We start from the raw sequence: 22,535 nt of genomic DNA on the forward strand, positions 1-22,535 counted from the left end.
GCATTCAGAAGAAGCTGTATCAGTAAAAAAAAAAGTCAAACTATGCCTGTTAATTTTACAGCAAATTATTACAATTGAGAGATCACTGAGAGGAAGCAGAATCCAGCATAGAATAAATAACTTCTAGCTGCCCCGTTTCACTCGGATGCAGCCCTTTGTACCAGGAAAGACTTTAGCCCAGATGTTTGTCTTTCTTAGAGTAAGCAAGAAAATCTGAAAGAAATAATCCCCTTTCCCTCCAACGTGCTTCTACTGAGAAAGGAAGAAGACAGTCAATAGAGATGGCCGTGATGTTCGTTTAGAATATATTTATACGGATCAAACTTCTTAGACTACCTCCTTTTCATACATCTCTATAGGGAAAGATATGAAGCTGTGGATTCAGGATGAATTCAAATCTCTCTCTCATCTAGTCTGGCCTTTAATTGACAAAGCCTGAATAATGCTTTCTCTTTTTGCTGAGGGATTTGAAGAGTGACTCTCCCCAGCAGTCTTGATACAGTCCACCAGAATCCAAGGAATGAAAAGAAATGACCCACAGAGAGAGTGTGTTCTCCATTAACAAGGTAATTGTTTGGCTGTGGATTGGTATTTGATGCTTCTCCCGGCTTTTGATTTCCCAGGGCAGCTCTGGCTGTGAGCTGATGTTTGAAACAGTGCTTCTCATTAAAGCTTAGAGGGGCTCTACTAGCCCTCTATTTCTTCTTCTCAGTGTCTGGCAGTCTAGCCAGGCTTCACACTACTGCCGTCCTGTAAAATCAGGTGAATTTCTTGTTTGCCTCCCTAGCACCTACCCTGTCCAGAACTGAAATCACAGTACATTAAATAGCAAAGTAATACAAGCGAGGAAACTCCAAGTTAAGTTTTGCCTTCTCTCGTAACTCGCTGTGCTGCGCACAGGTATGGAAAGGGCTCTGAGAAAGACAGGAGCTGTTATGCGTGCTTCGCTCGTCTCGACCCCAAAAGTGCTAGGATTCACTTATCTGTGCCACGGCCTGAACACCTATTACAAACCACGGCCATCTGTTTTGGTTTGGAGATTTAGGGGCTTTTGCTCGCTTTAATAGCAACCGATCCCCTGCTCTTTCCCATTTAGATCTGGGTTCAGACTTTCCCCAAATTAAGGCTCTGCGGATTTCAGACTGTCATGCATCCTTTTTATAGGCCCAGATTCCTGCAGTTCATCCCTGTTCAGGAAAGCAATTAATGCACAATCCTCAAGTGTCCCAGAGATTTCAGTCTGCATTTTGTTACTAGTGACAAAGTCCAGCCTGCGTCGCAGAAGGCTGCTCCCTGTTCGGATATCTGACGGACGCCCCTCTACACCTAGCACGTCAAAGGACCCTGCTCGTGCAGGACATCCAGTAGACGCTATGTCAAAGCATGTGCTTTCTCCCGGCCCTCTGCTCTGTTATTACCTTCCCAGCCCTGGCTGCAGGGACTGTTTGGGCTTCCTTCTAGTCCTTCACTGAAGTGTGTCTTCATTCACAATGCCCTTTGAGAGAATAAATGGCAAGGCTGTCTTGCAGTCTGTACCCTGTCTGTCTTTCCTCGGTCTCTGCGTTGATACAATGCGGGCACACAGTCCAGATGTATAGACAGGGGGTTTCTTTTTGCCTTGCAAGACTTGATTCCCTCTCTTCCAAGACTGAATCCTGACCTCGTTCGCTTGTTGACTCATTTACGGAGCCCAGCAGCTGCACCTCAGTTCTTCCACACAGCCACATCGTCAGACTGTCTCTCCTCACATTCCTGGTGGCGTCCTGGCTCTTTCTGACCTTGGTGTGCTAATATTCTTGGGTTAGCACAGCCTACCCAGCTGGCTGAGTTCCTGGCTCTCAGGCCTTGTTAAAGACAAAATGCCGTCTTTTTACAGCTCAGTTTCTTTCCATAAAGTTAATCAAGCAGCCTTCTTTTTACAAGGGAGCTGACCCTTTGGTCTTTCTTCCTCTTGGCATGCTGGAGAGTCTCCATGCTGCCAGAATCACCCTCCCCTTTTTAAGGCAGCCCAGTCAGTAAAGCGAGAAGCTCTCGCAAGGTAAAAGGAAGCTTGTTGGCATGCGTCGGGTTCAGCCACAATGGGGCGCTTGGGCTGCACCTTATAAAACATCCTCTTTTTGTGACAAGACATCCTGGGATGTATGTACATATTTCGACTAGTGATAAATCCAAGCTGAGACCTTGCATTTAAGTACGCTCAAACTGCGGGGCTAGTCAAAGGCCAGATCCAGAGCCGGATGTGCACGGCTTGGCTGGAGGTCGTCCCTGTTTTGCGTAGCTCAATGCGAAAAGTGTTGCGGGCCGGCCAGAAAAATCTGCTGATGCGACTAAGAATCCCAAATCTTGTCATATCCACCCCGCAAGCGAAAGGCAAACTGGAACCTGGCAGTATGAGTAATCGTGGCCTCCCAGCACGGCGCACAGAGCACGCTTTCTCTGTTCAATAATTATCGTCTTTGCAAAATCAATTTCAAATGAGGCTCAGGGCAAACTTCGCTGCATTTCTGTTTATTTTAAAAATGATCCCCTCCCCTCTGACTTCATCTCTGTGCTCTCTCCTGGGTCTCATGCTATAGACTGTGGCCTTTCGTTTCATTAATCAACCAAAACCATCCCCTAAACATTTCCAGGCAGAGTCATTTTCTTTTTTCAGGTTTAGTCATGGTTCTCTCTGAGGTTTAAATGTTCCCATGCTACTGAGCTCTTCAAGCACCCTCTGAGCATATACCTGTCTGCACAGTCCTGTCCCACAGATGCTATGACAGCATGCAGCAATGAGGACGCTGCTTCGCTTTCAGGGTCTTTCCTTTCCACTAGCACTACAATGTTTGCTATTCCACCTCTTCTTTCTCCACAAACTGCCAGTCTCCCAAATACCACAGGACTTTCTGAGGTCCGACATTCCAGTCATCTCTCTTTGAAAGGGGCTGATACATCTTTAAAAGATTTTTCTCCATTAAAAATGGTTTTGCTGTGGTTTTATAGCCAGCCAGGTTCCCAAAGACTGTTGGCCTGTCCCTCCTCTTCCCGTTACTACAATCGAGTAACTTAATTAACTCCCCTGGAGTTACTCCTGGTTTTTATACCAGTGTAAATGAGAACCTGGTGGGGTCACTGGGGTGCATTGCACCTCTTTAAAAAGCCATAGTGGCAAAAGGTCTAGATTTATATTTTCCATTGGCTGAAGAGGGTCCCAAGGTGCAAATAAATATAAACTATAGAGGCCCAGGAGCACAATAGGAGTGGGCAACTGGGATACTAGTTCTTGGTGCCAGGTCAGAGTGGTCGCATGTATGGCAGTCCTCAGGGAGCCTGCACCATGGCAGCAGCACCTAGGGTCAGGCAAGACTCTCCAGTGCCCACCCCACCAGTCTGCAGCATCTGGGTCCAGGGTGCACAGATTACTAGTTACACTTCTGCACAGGCCTCCGTTCATCTGCCAGCACAATTGTGCAATGAAAGATTTTTTTTTTTTTTGCAAAAATCTTGTTGGTTTAATAAAAGGTATCATCTCTACTGTGAGTCCTGAGCACAACTTATGGAACTTGATAATATACCTAATAGGATTAACATGGCACAAGAACCCTACGCAAGCCTTCAGTCTGAGAGTATTCAAACTAGAGTATTATTGCCAGTTTGCTTTACATTAGCACCCGGTCCAGGGTCAGAGATCCCTTGTGCCCGGCTAATAAGAAAGGAGGCAGAGTCTGCCTAGGGAGCTCACAGTCTGAGCCTCCCAGATAGGTGTCAAACAGCTGGACAACTAGTGAAGTCAACCAAAATGAAATTGCCCCAGCTGGGATGGAGTCACGTGAGGGCAGTATCACGTTTGAGAATAAACAGAGAAGCGAACACATGTTTTCAGTCCTGGTGACCTTTATATCTGATTTTGGAAAGCTGCAAACAGCAGCAATAATGAGCAGCGGTTGCAACTGTAACACTGTGCCCTTGCCTGGCACCTCAAAATGACTGTGGGGAAGGGAACTTCTCGCCAGGAAGGTGCAGTTCACAGAAAACCGAATGATGCTTCTTTCGGTCTCGCTGCTACAGACACCACAGCCAGGAAGCTGATACTGAGGCTTGGCTGAATGACGGCTCTCCCCAAAACCGGGCCGAGACGCTGGTTCAATATTGACTCAGAGAGAAAAGTGCCGCTTGCTGACTCACCACTGCCTAGAGCACCAAGGTACCTCCCCCTAGCCAAGTAATGACCAGCCCACCCTTCTTAGCCTATTAGGCAAGGGGAATTAGGGACACAGGACCAGATGTTGAGGAGGTAAAGTTATACATAGGGTCTAAAGAGACACAACAGTGCTTCTGCCACTCTCTTTTTTATTTAAATAGGAGATAATATCTCCATTATGTTAATTGGCAAAAGGTGAGAAGACTACAATATTTCTGTCTCCCCGCACCATGTACTCTGCACTACATGCATCCCAAATAACGTCCTTTATCTGGCAGAGTCTTGTGCAATACACTGTTTATGCCAAAGGCAGGATCTTTGGACCAGTGGGATCAAGGTCCCACAAAACAGGAACTGGGCAGTGAGTTTGGAGTCACAACACCCAGCTGGCAGATGTCAGCTGCCCGTCTGGTGCCAGTTCGAGACTGAGTGACATACGTAGGCCCTCACCTCCAACACACTTAAGCCATGAGATAATATAATGTAAAGAAGGAGCGGGGAAGGGAACAGCTGAGAGTCCAGAGACTGCCTGCTGGTGGTGGGTAGTATAATGCTTTGGAGGCTGTGGGTTAGTGTAATCTTAACCCAGCGGCGGACAATTATTTTGGGCGGAGGGCCACTTACTGAGTTTTGGCAAGCCATTGAAGGCCGCATGACAGGCAGCCAGGGGCAGCTAAATATTAATTTTCTAAATTTTTAGGGGCCCGGATAGAATGGCCTGGTGGGCTGCATCCAGCCTGCAGGCCGCATTTTGCCCACCCCGTCTTAACCCTAAGTAGAGGAAGGATGGCCTATGGGTCAGGTGTACCTTTGAGAGTTGGGCAGCCTGAGGTTTATTGTCAAGTCTGTCATAGACATCTTGTCTGACTGTATAAATCCCTGTGCTAGCCTGTAGCATGGGGGTGATATTTTTTCGGCTGCAGAGCTATGTTGCAAACTAAAGTGCACAAAGCTTTGAAAATTGCAGTGAGGTCACCAGAAGGGAAGTGCTACATAAATCTGGCATCCTCTCTGCACCGTTCACTGACGAATGTATTGTCCACTATACTTAGGGATTACGAAACTGGTCACTTTGTTACATTTTCATTTCCCAGTACAAACGTAAATGCATTCCAAACAAAGCAATGAAAATAGCCAGCATTTCTCAAGGGTTGAAATATCTCCAGGGCTTCCTTCTGTCTCGTTAAGATCAGGCATAAGATCTTAAAGCAAAGCTTAGTGGTTGGCTGATTGAGCTCCTCTGGGAGATGACATGGGCTGTAATTCAAAGAGGACAGTGAAGTATAGTATTGTCTTGAGATATGGTTTGGCTCTTCCATAAAACAGCAGCTCACCCAGCTGACAGCATGAAGAACTGTACGTCTTCATTAAACAAAAAGGTCACAGCCTGGTGCCAAATGAATCTGTCTATGGAGACTTGCATGTGTGCAACAAGCATTCCCTTGGCTCTTAGGATCATAGGAAAGTAGGGCTGGAAGGGACTTCACAAGGTTATCTAGTCCAGCCCCTTGCTCAAGGCAGGATCATCCCTGACTAAACCATCCCAGCCAAGTGACTGTCTAGCCCGTTCTGGAAAACTTCCCAGGATGGAGTTTCTACAGTGGCTCCAGGTAGTCTGTTTTAATGCTTGACCACCCTCATAGTCAAGAAGTTCCTCCTAGTTTCCAACCTAAATTTCCCCTGCTGCAGCTTGAGGCCCTTGCTCCTAATTCTGTCCCCTCCAGAAAAGCCCATCTCTATCCTCTCCATAATTGCTCTTCAGGTATTTGAAGTCTGTTATCAAATTCCCTCTCACTCTTCTCTTCTCCAGACTAAATAACCCTATCTCTTCCATCCTTTCCCATAAAGACCCCTGCTCATTTTTTTGCTCTGTGCTGGACTCTTTCAAAACCATTCATGTCCTTGAAGTGCACAGCCCAAAATGGGACACAGTACTTCTGATGAGGCTTCTTGTGTGGCTGCAGGGGCATATTCTGGGCGTTAAGATACAAACTGTAAAGGAATATCCTTACTGTATTTACCTTGGGGAATGAAGCTGTCCACTTCAGCCTGAGAAAATTCAAATCCCCATCACCCAGTCCCTGGAAGAGTGTCTTAACCACCAAGGTATAGAAGAGGGGAACTGAGAGCACTCTGCACCCCTCCTGATGAAGCTGGTTCACAGGCAGCCAGGAGTGCAAGTAATGGGGCCATAAGGCGAGGAAGCAAGAGGGAGCCTGACTCTGTAGCCTAGTCATTAGCGTGCTCAAGAGTGGAGATCAGAAGATCCCACTTCTTAAGTGAAGAACACAGGATTTGATGGGGCCTCCTGAGCCATTAAGTCCTGTCCTCTAATCACTAGGCTGCTCTATAAAAGGTGACCCTGCACTCCACTTACTTCCCTAGCTGTGTTTTAGGAAGATCAGGACCTGTTCACTTAGGGAGTTGATACACGTGCTCAGGGGAGGGGCGGGGAAGGGGAGGGGCTCCTTTAATTAGAGTGGCTCTGAGAGCTGCTCTTATTAAAGCAAGCAGAGTGTCTCGTGTATCAGTGTCCCTGTGGTTAAAAATGGCGGCGAGGGCGCTTTATCTAAAGCTGGTTTGATGAGCTGTAGTTAAAGTGCCCCGTCACCATTTTTAAGCACGGGGACACTGATACATGAGACACTGGAGTCTGCTGGAGCGCGGTACCTACCACACTCCAGCCGACTTGATTAATTGAATTTGCTTCAATGCACTGTAATTACAGTGTGTTGGAGTAGCCTCGCTTGTGTGTAGGCACCCATTGGGGTCTACTCTCAGACCAGGTCTACAGGCTGTGGATTTTGAGTGTACATGCAGGCCTGATGTGCAGCCTTGAGTCAAGGGCCTGAGCTCTAGGGGAGTAAGAGTTCAGACATATCTCCATGCTTAATATTTCCTATTGGCTTGCTCTACAACAGCACACAGATTTTTGTGGATTACCCTTTGAGGCACTTAAATGCTCAGTGACTGTGCAGGGAACCCGGGTGCCCACTTTGACCTTTTGGGTCACCCTCCTGTAGCCAGGTGCCTTATTTTTCTACATTGTAAAGCCTCAGTTGGAGATACCTATAATGCCATTCTAGGTGGTACCCACAGGACTAGTGGAGGAGAGTATGGCTGGCACTCCCCAGTCAAGATGTGGCTGTTGCCTACAACAGGAGTTTTCCAGCATCCTTGCATCTCTATGCAAAGCATCCAAGGGCAATGCACAAACTAGCCATTCACATGGTTTTATGTGGGAATCAGGTGAACAGTCTCTGAACATCTTAGAACATCTTAGATCTTAATGCTGGAAGCTGCAAGTGGGAGAGGAACAGTAGAAAAAAACCCTGGTCATACCCAGTTCGCACTCCCTTTCAGTATCCATTCTCTGCCACTGTGTGACACAGGAGGCTGGGCAAAGATGGACCTGGGGTCTGACCCAGTAAATGGCAGTTCTTATGTTCTATGTTCTTATTCAGCTGATTTCCTCACCTGGAAAATGAAGGGTAATTTAAGGAGTTTTGTGAGGATTAACACAAATTGTGTAGCACTTTGAAGCTGCAAAGTGCTGCATGAGGCTCATCTTGATTATTAATATGACAATTAGTGTTATGTATAACTCAAGTCAATCTGGCATGTATCTGTACACAAATTCCCTTCTTATGAGAAGCAGTGGGTATTTATGACTAAATCCTATTTCACCAGTATAGTTTTGCAGTCCAGAATTACAGCAGCAGGACTCTGCAGGGTTGCTTATCACTTCCTCTTCCTGCTTCCAGGTGCTTCTGGGATTTGTAGTCCACAGTTGCAGCCAGCACTAAGTTTGAGAGGGGAAGGGGTGTTTAACCCCCATCCCTGGCCCCAGCACCCAGCCAGGGTTTGCCAGGGGAAGTGGGGAGTCCCCACCTTGTAGACTGGGCTGCATCTCCAGCCGGACTTGCCCCCACAATCCCCTTGTCAGCCAGCCCTCATTGCTCCAGCTAGGGAGAAGAAGGGTGGGGCCAGGCCTGCTGTCTTGGAAAGCATGCTAGGACGCTGGAGGACTGTGATTTAACTTAATCCAGGAAGGGTTCTGGGTCAGAAGTTTCATAAAAAGTTTTGACCCAAATCAGTTAAGTCCAATACTACATTCAACCAGGTTTATCTTAAACCAGTTTCAGCCATTTTGAAACTGGTTTATGTACACCAAGCTTCTGTTCTGTTACAGTTTTAAACCAGTTTCTGATCACTTAGGCTAGGGACAGACATTCAAAAGCCTGAGCCTGAATTGATTCAATCTTTGCAGGTTAGTCTAACCTGACTGAGCTGAACTGGTTTGAAAATGGACTGACGTTCTCTCTGGACTGAGGAAATTCAGGCACATGCCTGCAGTGGCTCAGGCTAGAAACCGGGGGGCACTAGAGCAGCCCACCCTTCCTTTCTACAGGGAGCTGAGCTAAGGGGGGCACGGCCAGGCCCTGGCAGGACTCCCTGATTAGGGATGTCTGCCTGCACAGTCCCAGGCTTTTTCCCACTGGCTGCTCGAGGGGTGGAAGTGTTGCCAGCCCCCAGCCCCTAGCCCCAGGCTAGCACTATGATGCAAGGAGTGGGGTGTGCAGTGCATGCATCTGTTGATGATATGGAGTTTTTCAACCTCCCTCCCTGCTTCCTCATACTGTCTGCAGCAAACTGACAGGTGAACAAGCCAGCTGGGGGGCTGATAACAGTCTTTATCATCGGATTAGCAAAACAATAGCCTCTCTCCACATTATTTTAAACTTCTTAAACAGTATACCAGCCAACCTGTTGACTAGCTCCAAAAGCCCTAAGAGGTCATTGTTCTGTCTGCCTATCCCAGTGAAATTGGAGAAACACACACACACACACACACACACACACACACACACACACACACACACACACCTCTCGGCATTAGCTAGCATGGCACATGCTGGCTACGGTCTGTGTTGTGGCAGAGAGGAGGAAGGGAGCTCTGCTTAAGCAGTGAGTAGTGAGAGGGGGCATGGGGAAGTCAGCAGACTCTGCTGTGCCTGCAAGTCTGTGCTGAGCTCCAGCTAGAGAGCAGAGTGGAGAGGCCAGCCTTGGTCTGGAGCAGAGAGCCCTGCCCAGCCTAGAGAGCATGCTGGGATGCTGGGGGACTCTGATTTAACTTAAACCGGCAAGGGGTCTGGGATAGACATTGCATAAACTGGTTTGCGCCAAATCAGTTAAGTCTGATACTACATTCAACCAGGTTTATCTCAAACCAGTTTCAGCCTTTTTCAAACTGGTTGATGTGCACTGAACATCTGTTCTGTTACAGGTCTAAACCAGTTTCTGATCACTTAAACTGGTTTATGTGTAATGTCTGTCCCTAGCCTTAAACCGGTTTATGTGCTTCCCTACTAGGTATGCTCAGTAGTTGGAACTATGGCTGTATAGGTATCTAGGTGAAATAGGATCACCTGCTCTGGGTAAGTCCTGAAAATGTCCTTGCAGAAAAACTAAAAGCTACCAGTAGTAGGCACCAGGAGAGGAGGCAGGCCCTTGTGCCTTCTGTTTAGCCCAACAAGCTTGTGGTCAGGGCACTTGTTTGGGGAGAAGGAGAGCTGTGTGCTAGGCCCCCCTCATCCAGAGGTGGTTTAAACCTGCACACTCAAGTAAAGTGCTCTGCTCTCCAGGCAGTGCACACAGTTGCCCAGAATGCTTTCTGCTTGAAGCCCTAAGCAGCCAGGAGGAGACAGGCATGCCACAGGAGGTTGACCCAATGAGATGGAAAGGACCCTAGGTTTTAGACCTGTCTTCTGTCCCTAATGTGGAATAACTCTACCATTGCTGGCCAGCCGGGAGGAGAAAATTTGTGGGTCCTAGTGGAGAACCCACAAGAGGGAGGGTGGCTCAGTGAGATGGATATTGCCATGGGATAGAAAAGCTCAGCTCCTGCTTCCAGGGGGCTAGAAGCATCCCACTGTGGTGTGTTCATTTTGTCCAATGAATATTAAATACAAGGTGCAGTCATCAGATTCAAGAGGAGGGCTGGAGAGTGCTCTGGGCAACAACTAGCCAATTGCCCAGTGCTTAGAGCACTTTCCTGGGAAGTGGGAGACAGGTTCAAACCCCCACTGGGTGAGAGGGGCCTTGAACTAAGGTCATCCTCTCACTGGGCAAGTGCCCTAACCACTGGGAAACTGGGCTAAAAAGTGGGTGAGTCCATTTTACTCCCAGCAGGTGTGCGCACTGGGCAATCCTGTTCTGCCACAGGTGAAACTAGAAGCCAAACTATGCATAAGTACCAAAAACTGCAGCTACATCAATGCCTTTTAGGCACATGAAGGTGAAATAGGATTAGGCCCTTAGTGAATGAAACACAGAAGGATCAGAAGTGGAAAAAAGGGATTTATCTGCAGCGTGTCATTAGTCTTTGGCATTCATCACTACTGAGGATAAGAGTGCAGAGAGTTTCAAAAGGGATTAGACCATGGCATGAATAGGAATAGCATCTAAGTTATACTATCCAGGAAGGAATAAAGCACTCCAGGCTGTCTTCACTAGTGATCTCCTTATACTTGTGTACTCAACAGGTTAGTAAGAGTGGAAGGGCATAGTCATTGCACCCTAGGTAAGACAGCAGGTAGACCAATACGTTGAGAGAGTCCCCACCGTTTAATCTATGACAGAATTGGGGTTCTAGACACAGTTTGCTTCAATAATCCATGCAAGAAGAGATAGAAGAACAGGGCCTAAGAAGCAGGGAAGCCATATACTAAATAATGTCCTTTTTGATGCCAGGGAAGAACATGGAATCTCATTGACTCATGTGTACTGTATTTCCAGCCTTGACTCACTGGGTATGAAAACCATAAAATTGTACTGTGTGTCTCATGTTTTTCCTGGAAAAAAAATCACATATGACTATCATTGCGTCGAGTTAATCACCATTTTTATCTTCTTTGTGTATTGAAAGTTCGGAAGAGGAATGGGTTAAGAAACAAATCAGGTCAAAGAAGCAGCACCTCCTGAAAGTTCAAACAGGATTCTTGCTGATTGACTTAAGACGGGTTTTTTCTGACTCAAATCCTGAAGTCAAGGGATGCACAGTTCCACCTTTGATCACTGAATTAATCTGGGGCCATAGGAAGGTACCAAAGGTATATCTCCTTGGTGGGAGAACTCCACCATCTCTGATGCTTGCTCTCTTTGGGACTTTCCACGCACAAAGAGGATTAAAATCAGAAATACCAAGAGTGGTCCCCAACAGAGGTTTTGCAGAAGCTGCTGCTATCTGGCTAATTGGGTTAAAATGAGGAAATAATAATAATAATAGGAAAAACTCTCTGATTAGGAGGGTGAGGGTTCCAGTACAACTTGGTCAGGTTACCCAGAGTGGTGATGGACTCTCCATCCCTGGAGGTGTTTAAGACCCAGGTAGACAAAGCCCTGGCTGGGATGGTGTCGTTGGGGCTGGTCCTGCTTGAAGCAGGGGGTTGAACTAGATGTGACCTCCTGAGGTCCCTTCCAGCCCTCATTTTCTAGGATTCTTCATCAGGTGCGGAACTGAAATATTTTTGAACACAATCCAATATTACCCTGAGGAAGTCATTGTCACAAGATATAATTGAGGCCAAAAGCTTGGCGGGATTAAAAGAAAGGAGTGGTATTTTTGGATATTTCTAGGTGTAATGAGAACATTCAGAGTTACAGTAATAAAAACAAGAGTTGTGAAAAGTATATATACACCTCCACAGATGAAGGTAAAACTTTAGACTCAATAGTGGAGTCACCAAGTGAAATTCTATAGCCTGCATTCTGCAGAAGGTCAGACGGGGTGATGGCATGGTCTTTTCTGGCATTAAAAATGAAATAAATAATTTTGATTAATTAATTGAAGGTAAAGGAAATATGGTGTGTGGAATATCTTCATTCATAACTGGTACTGCAGGGTTTCTTGGTACTTTTCTTCAGTGCTGGTCCCTGTCAGAGATAGGATATTAGGTTAGATGGACCCCTGGTGTGATGCAGTGTGGTGGGTCTTGTGTGGGATTTTTACCCCATGTTGGTGCTGCTGGTTTATAGGAAGTAGTAGTATGTAGTCTAGTTTTTAACAGGTCTGAAGCTTCTGACATGCATATTGGCATCCTGCTGGGAGAATGAACTAATCACAGGGTGACGGCAAGTGTAAGGCAGGGACAGTAGCCTCGATGGAAGTTGAAGCAGGTGGACCTGGGTTTTGCTTTTAGCTCCATCATGAATCTGCTGTGTGACTTCGAGCAAGTGATTTCCTTTCCCTGTGTCAGATTCATTTTACTGGGTGAAGTGTCTTGAGCTCTGTGGATTCATAGATTCATAGATTCATAGATTCATAGATGTTAGGGTAGGAAGGGACCTCAGTAGATCATCGAGTCCGACCCCCTGCATAAGCAGGAAAGAGTGCTGGGTCTAGATGACCCCAGCTAGATACTCATCTAACTTCCTCTTGAAGACCCCCAGGGTAGGGGAGAGCACCACCTCCCTTGGGAGCCCGTTCCAGACCTTGGCCACTCGAACTGTGAAGAAGTTCTTCCTAATGTCCAATCTAAATCTGCTCTCTGCTAGCTTGCGGCCATTGTTTCTTGTAACCCCCGGATGAAAAGGTCTAGATAGCAATTAGGTATTATTGTGTAACAAAGGGAAGGGATCTCTTGTTATCAACCAACATTGCCTATCTGATACTCCTTAGTATCTGGATATCAGGAAATCTCAGGTGTAAGCTCTCGTACTGAAAGTAACAGGAGCTGCTGAGCACTTCCAAAAATCGAACTATTTTTCTGAGGTGCCAAAGGGATATTATCTTTGGAGAAACTCACCCCCGTTGGGTAAACATTCTTCCATTGTCAGGGAATGAATAAAAAAAAGAATTGAAATTAAGCCAGGGATAATGGTGAAATAGCAGATGGCCCATGACAAACTGTGAGAACAATTTTGTTCACATGAAATGGGAATAAGTATTTACTCATAACAGACTATTACTCAAGAGATTTTGAAAGAGCACAACTCCACAGGAGTCATAATGTGATTAGTCACATAAAATTCATCCCAGCTAGGCCTATTCTACTGTACCTGGGGAGAGGAAAGCAGGCAGCAGAGCACAATTAGTGCAGGGAGAATTGCAAAGAGATGCACAAGTGCAGGGATCCACGCAGACCGCTCCATCACGCAGGAATTCACACACTCCTGATTTATTTTAAAGACCGACCAAATTGCTTGGAGCTGCTCGAAACAGGGAGAGCAGAAAGGAAGAATTCTAGTTGAGGTGATTCTAGTTTAAATGGTAGGAAGATGGAGGTATTTTGGGTGAGGGCTGTGTGCAACACATCACCCAATGGTTGACTACAGCCTGGATCTCACAACCCTTATGCAAGTCTTAAAGGTCATCTGATTTCAAAGGTGTTTTCATGTAGGAGTGATAGGACTTTTTGAGTTTCAAATTTTGGAGTAAGGGGCCATTTTTTAATTTTGGCCCAACTGATATGGATGGATATTTTATATATCCCCTAGTTATTTTGAGAGGGCAGCTTTAAATATCTAAGAAACACAAATGTAATATATCATAGTATCTTGAAATATAGAAACCCTTATCTAGAGGAACATGACAAACTTGGGTAAAAATGATTGCATTGTTCACAAATTCATGTTATTAGCAAGGATACTTCATGCTTATGATCTTGTACCACTTGTGTACATTTGCAAACCCCTTACATACGCATACACACACACAGACACGTTGAGGGACGTTCACTTATTTATTTCAATATTTATTTAAAATTTCTTCACTAATCATTTTGCTCACTGCTGACATGAAAGCCCTTGGAGCCCACCAACTGGTTAACAGTGCAAAACAAAATCCCTGAGATGCACAGAGCCTTGTATTTCACCTGAAACTACAAGGGGCTCAAGGTAGAAAGGTTTGGAGAAGCCGAATCCAATGCTGGGGTTTGGCTGTGACAAAGAGCTAGCTAGCACCTTTGCTTATGCAAAAAATAGCATGGGATTTTCAATTACCACAAGCAGTGAGGACTTTGGTTTCACTTCTTACCAGAAAGAGGAGGCTGTGGTATATTTAGACATTCTTGGGGAGCAGCTGCTGTGTGAAGCAGGAGCGCATGTAGGCATGCACATGCAGTCGCACACAGGGCAGGCTCAAACTAACATTTGACAATTTGCACAAGCAGAGGCCACAGGACACAAAGACATCCTGTAATGTGGTACCTTATTACGGGAGACTGTGTTACTCATTTCAGTACTCTGTTGAGAAATACTTTACAGCAAAGCACCTCTGAATATTGTAATGGAGCAATGGTCCAGGACTGACCTGGACAGATCAGCAGCAGATACTGCTCTGCCTCGAAACACTCAAGGAGACACAATTCTCCACTTCCTTGCAAGCTGAGCCTCTTTTTAGACTAGTATGCCTTCTGCCATCAGTCAAACCCATGCAAAAAGAGGGAAGAGGTCATATTAAATAGATACTGGTTTGATTCCTGGTTGTGCCCATAGCTAAGCAAACGGCATGGCAATGGAAAATCAAAATCAAGTTTCTCTCAAAGTTTCCCTTCCACCAGAATCTAGCTTTCTAGGAGAGAGAAAGACTGAAAACAGACTTGGATTTCTTCTGGGACAAAGCCTGTTATTTTGGGATCCTACAGGCATATAAACCCATTGTCCCACTTTAAGTACCTGTGAAGTATCTAAACACTTTTTCCCTGGGAAAATCAGGACTAATTTGAGGTAAGAGCTATTCAAGTTGCCCCTGTAAAGGATTGTCCTGTGTCTGCTTTGCCCAGATCAGACCCGGGATGAGCCCCAATGTCTGTTTTTACCCAAAGAGGTCGCAGCTTGCAGTGGTTGGGCTGCAGGAGATAACGATCAAACAAAAACAGACAAAGCAAATGCTCGATAGAGCTATCTGCTTGAAAGGTGACAGTCTCTGCTCTCACACTACACTACATTAATTGCTTCAGAGGAAGCTGAATTAGATCAGACAAAATAGCTCACCCACATTTTCACAATTTGTTATACTGCACTTTATTAATTTTTATTCGGCAGCCATTGTCTTGCCCAACACATGAAGGACTTATCTACCAGTGACTGCATGCCTCCAATTACCGTACTATCCCCGCAGCTCACAATCTTGCGTGTAATTATCCCCATGCAAACTATGAGCTAGGAGAATGCAATTGTCCCCATTTCATAGACAGAGAACTGAGGCACAAAGCTATTAAGTAACTATAGGAAGCCTAACAGAATTACTGGATCATCTTTTCCTCAGAAGCAAAAGCTGGAGCAGAAGAATCAGCTTCTGTAGCTGGGAACTGGGGCTCCCATCTGGTGTAAACTGGGCACACAGGCAAATACAGACCCTGACCAGTGCACTGTATATTTCCTGAAGGCCTCCATACTCATTTTCTAGTCTGATCTCCTTCCCCTAAGGAAACTGTCCCCTCATCCCATCAGCCCCAGCCCACTCTACTCCTTGTTCCAGTGCCCTAGGGTGTAGCCTGTCCCCTTTAACTGGAATTAGCATGTGTTTAGCATATTTCTTTGATTTATTATTAACACTTCAATAGCACTCAAAGGCTCCAATGAAGCACCAGAAATGATTGCACTAAGCACTGTGTAGACAAGTAAAAAAAAAAAAATGCAGCCCATGCTATAATCTAGGGGCTCCTACAAGATGCAACAGGTAGAAGAAACAGGCAACATGTGAGGAAGGGAAGTATAAGGAAAATAAAATGACCACGCTGTATATAATAAGCAATTGTCTCAGCTAGCCATCTGCCTAGATGAGGTCAGAGAGCTGTATTTTATAGGCATCATGGCAGAGATAGCCTTAAGGAAAGATACAAAAGATATCAAGGTTGTGGCTTTTGATAGGGAGGATAAGCTTTGTTTTAAAATATTAATGAAGTGAGGTGCCTTTGGTGACCAGATTTGTGTCTGAACTGGTTACTAGTCTTTGTATTTGATAAAAAGTTGCCTGTTTTCCTTTTAAAGACCATTTGTAACTCTTATTTGCTGTAGCTCAAAACCAGATTGCCTCAAGGGTTGTGGCATTACTCCTTGCTCTGATCTTCAGTGTATGGAAACACATAACACTTAGTAAGGTTTCTTTGGCTGGTGCATACAGGGATTAACCGTGCTATATATGGGTCCTAAACACTGATCTGGTTAACGCTAGAGCCAGGCCAAACCCGAAGCTTTCATCTTAACCTTCACAAACGCTGATGGTTTGGACAGAAATGGAACTTGAAATCGAACTGCCTCTTGTTTTGGTTTTGGTGTTGCAAAGCCAGAACTGAACATTTTGGGGTAAGGTCAAACCCAGTGCCCTCAGCCCATCTCTAGTTAACATGCTTCGAACTCTCAGTAGACCAGGTCTTTCTGCTAGAAAGGACACTAATGCACAGACGAAGGGGAACTTTTCAAGCAACCTGCTGTAGCTTTCCATAAAAAATGATACAAGTGAATCACTGCATTTTTGTGTTGTAGTCCCCTTTCAATCCACACATGCTACTTGTTTAGGGAAAAAGGTGGCATTCTCAGGTGGAACAGGCAGACTTTTGAAGAGCCAAATGACTACCTGTTTCCATATAACTTGACCACAGCAGTGACTAGGGAAGGGTTTCATTTACTCAGTGTAATTTCACTGGAATACAACCCTCCCCCCATTTTCTTCATAGCATCAAATTTTTCAGATGTCAAAAATAACAATAGGATGGTGTTAAGCTAGGGAAAGCCAAACCCTGCAGTATCTTAAACTGGATGAATCTTTATTGCTTTGTGTCTTTGTATCCAGAGCAGTTCCTTAACATTGGCAGTTTCACTCAACTAAGGTAGATTTATACATGGGTTGGTGTTGGGCTGTCTGGGTTGACCTACATATAAAAGACATTTGGCAACATGAGCAAAGTGGATGGGTTGAGAAGGAACAGCAAGGAGGCTCAGGGCGATGTGAGTGAGAGACGGGGTAGTGGGCACCTGTCTATTTTAGGGCTTTATGCTGCTGCCCTGTAGTACCTGGGCACCTTCCATGGAGCATGGTCCTAATGCTAAGCAGTAGGGCATGTCAGTGGGAGATTGCTCTCAGATAGGGATGTGTGTCAAGCTGACTTGACTGCTTGTTTTATTCTGTGTTGATTTTTACGGCTGAAACCACTCATTATCAGCCAGCAGGAGTCGTCATCCAATTTCCAGTGGTAAACTCTTCAGTCTGCCTTGTCTCCAGGCAGAAAGTGGTCATTGAACAGCTAATCCTCAAACTCATTTTTGCTGCTTCTGCTGCTGACTTGTCCATTCAAGCGAGGGCTCCACAAGCTCTTTTTAAACCCAGCAGCAGTGAACGTTGGCTCCAAAATGAAGCCTCCAGCACTCAAACCTCCAAGGGGATTTTGCATGAGTGAGGGCATTATGATCTGGTTCCATGTCTACCCAGAGATTCACATCATGCCCAGCACAGACATTTTCATTCACTCATCCACAAGTTGTAATGCCTAACTAGGGGATGTGTACCAAGAACGTTGGGTCAGAATGTGAGTTTGGGGAAGGAAGATAAGAGAGAGGTTTTGAACATATACCACAATGCATTGCTTATCCTCTGAGTGGGTGATAGGCTGACTCCCTGCATGCCTAAGTAAGACTGCCCCCTCCTGACTGGCACGAAGAGAACGAAATCTGTTCCACTGATAGTTAAAGACATCCTCGTTCAGCTCTGTTGGTACAGATATGCACCTTGGAAACCAAAGCATCTGGTCCCGGTGAAGTCGATTAAGTTGTGCTTACTTAAGTGCTGGACTCATGTCAATTCGCCTTGGTTCTCCATGTACATCAGGTGTACAGTCGTACATGTTGGTAAATGTTACCTATAGCTTCACACGCGGCATGCCAAGTGACTCGTGACTGATTTTTCTTGCAGACTCCGAACCTTGTACTCCCGACACCCCATCTGCCACTGCCTCACCGTCGACGTCTGAAGAACCAGGACCTTTCACAGCTCCACCATCACCATCCTCTTCCTATGACCATGGTGCCCCATCTTTTTCACCACCTTTATCTACCCGCATCTCAGGTTTCCAGCCTGAACTGCCTACGGTTCCCCCACCCACCCCAGCAGCTGCCTCCATAGCCACTCCACATCCTCCTGGTCCCCCACTGCCTGTCTCTGCTTCAGCCCTTCACCCAAGTCTTTACTCACCTGGCAATACCTCCCACCTCCCTGACTGGCTGCCCTACCTCACCTCCGCAACATCAGCCACCACCCGGGGAAAGGAGAAAGAACAACCGTCTGCAGGGTCTGGCCCCACAGAGAGTGTGAAAAGATGCGGGAGCCCACCTCTGCACATTTATGGGCAGGGAAATGACCAGGCAGAATCAATGGAGGAGCTGCCCCCCGAGGCAGTTTGCTCACCACCAGCTGCCCACGACGTCCCCCCAAGTGCTGGGCAGGCACCTCCAAGCGTAGGAGACATATTGACAGAGTTGCGGACAATGAACAGCCACCTTTCCATTATTGCTAGAGCCCTTAGCCAGCTAGCGTCATCCTTAGCACCACAGCAGGACTGTACAGATACCCCAGCTCCCTAGTACTGAACTCTACGTCATCTTACTGTCCTTGCAAAAGTCTCTTATGAATGAGCTGGTCAGGAAGCGTCACTGGGGGAGGAATAGTAGAGAGAGGGCTTGTGCAGATCTGAATGGTCTGTGACTGTTCATCGTGTCCTGGTACTTATCGTGTCTCCCTGGCAATGGTTCTTTCCTCCTCCTTGTAAATCGCTGCATATAGAAAATTGTTCTGTGGAGTTAATAAAATGGTTTATATTTCTTTACATACCTTTCATGCTTAGTCACTCCCCTCATTTCATCTTTTTGCCATCATGGGCATCACTGGACCTGAAAGTCAGCAAGACCTTGCACAGAAAATATGGGGAGGCAGAATGTGGAGAGAACAGGAGGCCCGAGGAGAGAATCCAAGGTGACAAACAATTACTAGTGATTAGCTGCATGGGAGGCAACGAAAACTGCTGAACAAGGAAGAGAACAGAAAGGCAAGAAAGAACAGAGCACAGATGCGGAGAGGAGATTAGTTCTCCTATTGCCTTGCTGGTTCCCTTGAAACAGCACTCGGGTAGCACAGCACCACTAAACTTGGAACTCCTCCCAGCTCACAAAAGTTAAGAGGTAATTATCATTGCAGACACAGGTAAGGTCTGCGATAAACAGCTGCAAAACAATACAAGCCAGTTGTGTAAGCAATACCAGCGTTCAGCCTAAATGGCTGCTGAACAGCCTCACTACTCCTACAGGGTGCAAATGAAAGGCAGTGGCGCGTTAAATATACCTGCAGGACTCTACCCATTATAGTTGCCAATACTGTATTAGGGATTCTTCAAGGACATAAGTAGACTAAGCCAATTTACAGCAATTAGACCACTACATGCAAACAGATCCTGGGATCCTTGCCATGTCATTCTCTCTAGCCTGTTGCCATGCTGCCTAAAAGTAGTTTCCAAAGCAAGAAGTGGCAGATAAGCACTTGAGCTGCATTTTTGCCTCTGGGGAAAGGAATTAGCTGTGCATGCTGCTATGTCAGGATCTACATCTCCAAGGGGCAGAGTTTGGTGTTGGGCCATTGATGTCCAGGCTGACCCGGACATAAAAGGCACTTGGCAACATCAGTAAAGTAGATGGTTTGAGATGGATAGGGGTTCACATGTGTGTGTGAGCCATGGGGTACCGGGTGCATAACTTCTCCCCAGCAAAATTATGCTCCTCAGTGTTAATGCACCTGTAGAGAAAATGCATGACAGTGGGCACATCTACATGAGATGCTAACTGCACAGTAGCCTAATAACACTGTGCAGGAATGTGCTGGGCAAAAACCGTGCTAATACGCTACTGCTCAGTAGTATTAGGCTACTGTGCAGTAAGCGTCACTACCAAACCCATGCACCGGCACTACCATGCAGTACTGCAAGTTACTGCACATTGATTTAGTACTTGGTTAACCAAGTACTAAACTTAATGCGCAGTAACGACAGTGCATTAATGTACATGTAGATGCACCCAGTGAAGATAAAATGCTCTTATTCAAGGGGGTTCATACATGGAGCAAGTTATAGAAGATTAGACTGAGCAATGTTCTTTGAATTAGACACTACACGACCCATCAACCTTTACCATCACATCTGATATTTAAAGGAAACAACTCCTTGGGAAGGGTTGAGGGGAAGGGAAGGATCCTTTGTGAAGGCTAACATGAACTTGTCATACCAAGCTAATGTAGACACTCAACAGTTCGGTGCCCCTGATGGGAAGGCATCGTAGAAAAAAAATGTAGATAGACAGACAGAAAGATAAGACCGAAGAGGAAGTGTACTGTCTACTTGTAGATATTTCTGTTACAGATGAACCTAAGCCACAAAGATTGAATGAAGATACAAACTTCCCCAAAGCTCAGGTGTATTTGAATTTGAGGTTTCAGTTACTGTGTACATATTTATAAATAAACCTATCCATATATTTGTGTGCATGTGTCTATGTGCATGAGAGAGAAACCAGCTGCAGTGGTTTATCTTTTTTCTCTACCACTGCTCTGAAACATTTTCTTCCAAAAGATTTTTGATGAAAAAAATTGAGGGGGACTTTTCCAGAGAGAGTAAAACATTTCCCCAAGAAAACTTCCACTTTCTTCCTAATGTTCCTTTTGATTCAACAGAAACCTCTTTTCTATTTTTCAAAAATGAAATATTTCTCTTTGGCTCTTCCAACATGGTTTTTATTATATTTTCTGAAAAAGGGAAAGAAGTTAAGAGGGAGACTACCCTGTGCCCCTTTAATGTTACCACTTTTCCCTTTTATTTCCACTGAAAAAATTGGGAAGAGAGACAAAATAGAGGCAAACTCAAAAAGCAAAAACTACAAAAAATTCAGCTTTTGAAATGTATAATTAAGTTAATTTTCTTATGCAAAAGAACCCAAATTATTTTGTCAAATAATTGGGGAAAAATTACTTAACGTTTGTACTGAAACATTTCTCATGGAAAATACTGACATTTTATTCTACCATTTCTGGTTATTGCTCCTCACATACATAACCATGCTCTGAGTTGCAGTGGTAAAAGGAATACCTTTTAACTGTCATTTTGGCCTGTATTTACAGCTAAATCTAGTAAAGGACCATTTCATTATGCCATGTAATCTCAACGTCAAAGTGCAGATAATTTGGGTCTGAGCTAGGAATGTCTTGTAAATGTTCTAAAAGCAGCAAGTCGTTTGCAAACAAGCTCATCTCAGGATCGCAAACATGTTTTTAGGATGTCAGTTTTTCCTTGCCATCAACAACCTGGTAACGCCTCAGCTTTCATTATAATTCCATTCTGTAAAACCCAGAGGGTAACCCAGCTATCACATGAAACCTTTACGAGCCATCTGTGTCCTGGCCATGTCATATAAAAGCTGCTTTGGTGAAGACAGGCATATATTCCCTTTTCTGTTTCTCTATTAAGGTGAACAAGCCAATTTCTGCTCTGATCCATGACGGCCTGTTAGGTATTGGAGAATTCAGCATCCTTTTCCCTGGTCACTAAGCCTAAAGAATGTATGGACGCATTGATGATATTCACAGATCATGTCAAAGCCGACAAAATTTCTTGCTGGTACACATCTCTAGGGAATTGCTTTGAACACCCCTTGTCATGGTATCATCCCAGGATTTTAGTTGCCAATCTAAGATGTTCTCTCTGGCGTAAGAGCATAGGAAAGTAGAGCTAGAAGGGACCTCATTAGGTCATCTCGTCGAGCCCCCTGTACAAGCCACAATCATTCCTGATTAAACCATCCCAGCCAACCTGCTCCTGAAAATTTCCAGGGATAGAGATTCCAGTTTCTCTAGGTAGCTTGTTCCAATGTTTGGCCACCCTCATAGTCAGAAAGTTCCTCCTAATCTTCTGTCTAAATGTCCTCTGTTGCAGCTTGAGGCCATTGCTCCTAGTTCTGTCCCATATGGCCATAGAGAAAAGCCCATCTCCATCCTCTCTATAATTGTCCTTCAGGTATTCCAAGACTGTTATCAAATCCCTCTCTCAGTCTTCCCTTCCCCAGAATACATAACCCTAGACCTTTCAGCTTTTTCTCATAAATCTTGCTCCCCCGGCCTCTAATCATGTTTTCCCTCTATGCTGAGCTCTCCAATTTGCCCACACCCATCTTGAAGTGTGGGGCCCACAACTGGACACGGGCCTCACCAGTGCTGAATAGAGTGGGAGAATCATTTTAGTGACATTCCTGATGGGTTGTGTGCTGGGATTGAGTACGCACTTAGTACAGTTGCGGATGACACTAAATTGAGTGGCATTAC

At 45.4% G+C, this 22,535-nt stretch overlaps 1 protein-coding gene across 3 annotated transcripts in view; it reads left to right on the forward strand.

Moving 5' to 3' along the window:
- RUNX2 (RUNX family transcription factor 2) overlaps window positions 1-19,005 on the forward strand; it is a 288,575-nt gene extending 269,570 nt beyond the window's left edge. For all 3 annotated transcript variants that reach the window (XM_019491598.2, XM_019491601.2, XM_019491603.2), the window contains one exon: window positions 18,096-19,005. In XM_019491598.2, coding sequence (XP_019347143.1) covers window positions 18,096-18,763 — 668 coding nt within the window. In that variant the 3' untranslated portion in view covers window positions 18,764-19,005. The remainder of the gene's footprint in view (window positions 1-18,095) is intronic.
- Window positions 19,006-22,535: the final 3,530 nt, after the last annotated feature.

This window comes from Alligator mississippiensis, chromosome 1, assembly GCF_030867095.1.
Source record: "Alligator mississippiensis isolate rAllMis1 chromosome 1, rAllMis1, whole genome shotgun sequence".
Classification (NCBI taxonomy): domain Eukaryota; kingdom Metazoa; phylum Chordata; order Crocodylia; family Alligatoridae; genus Alligator; species Alligator mississippiensis.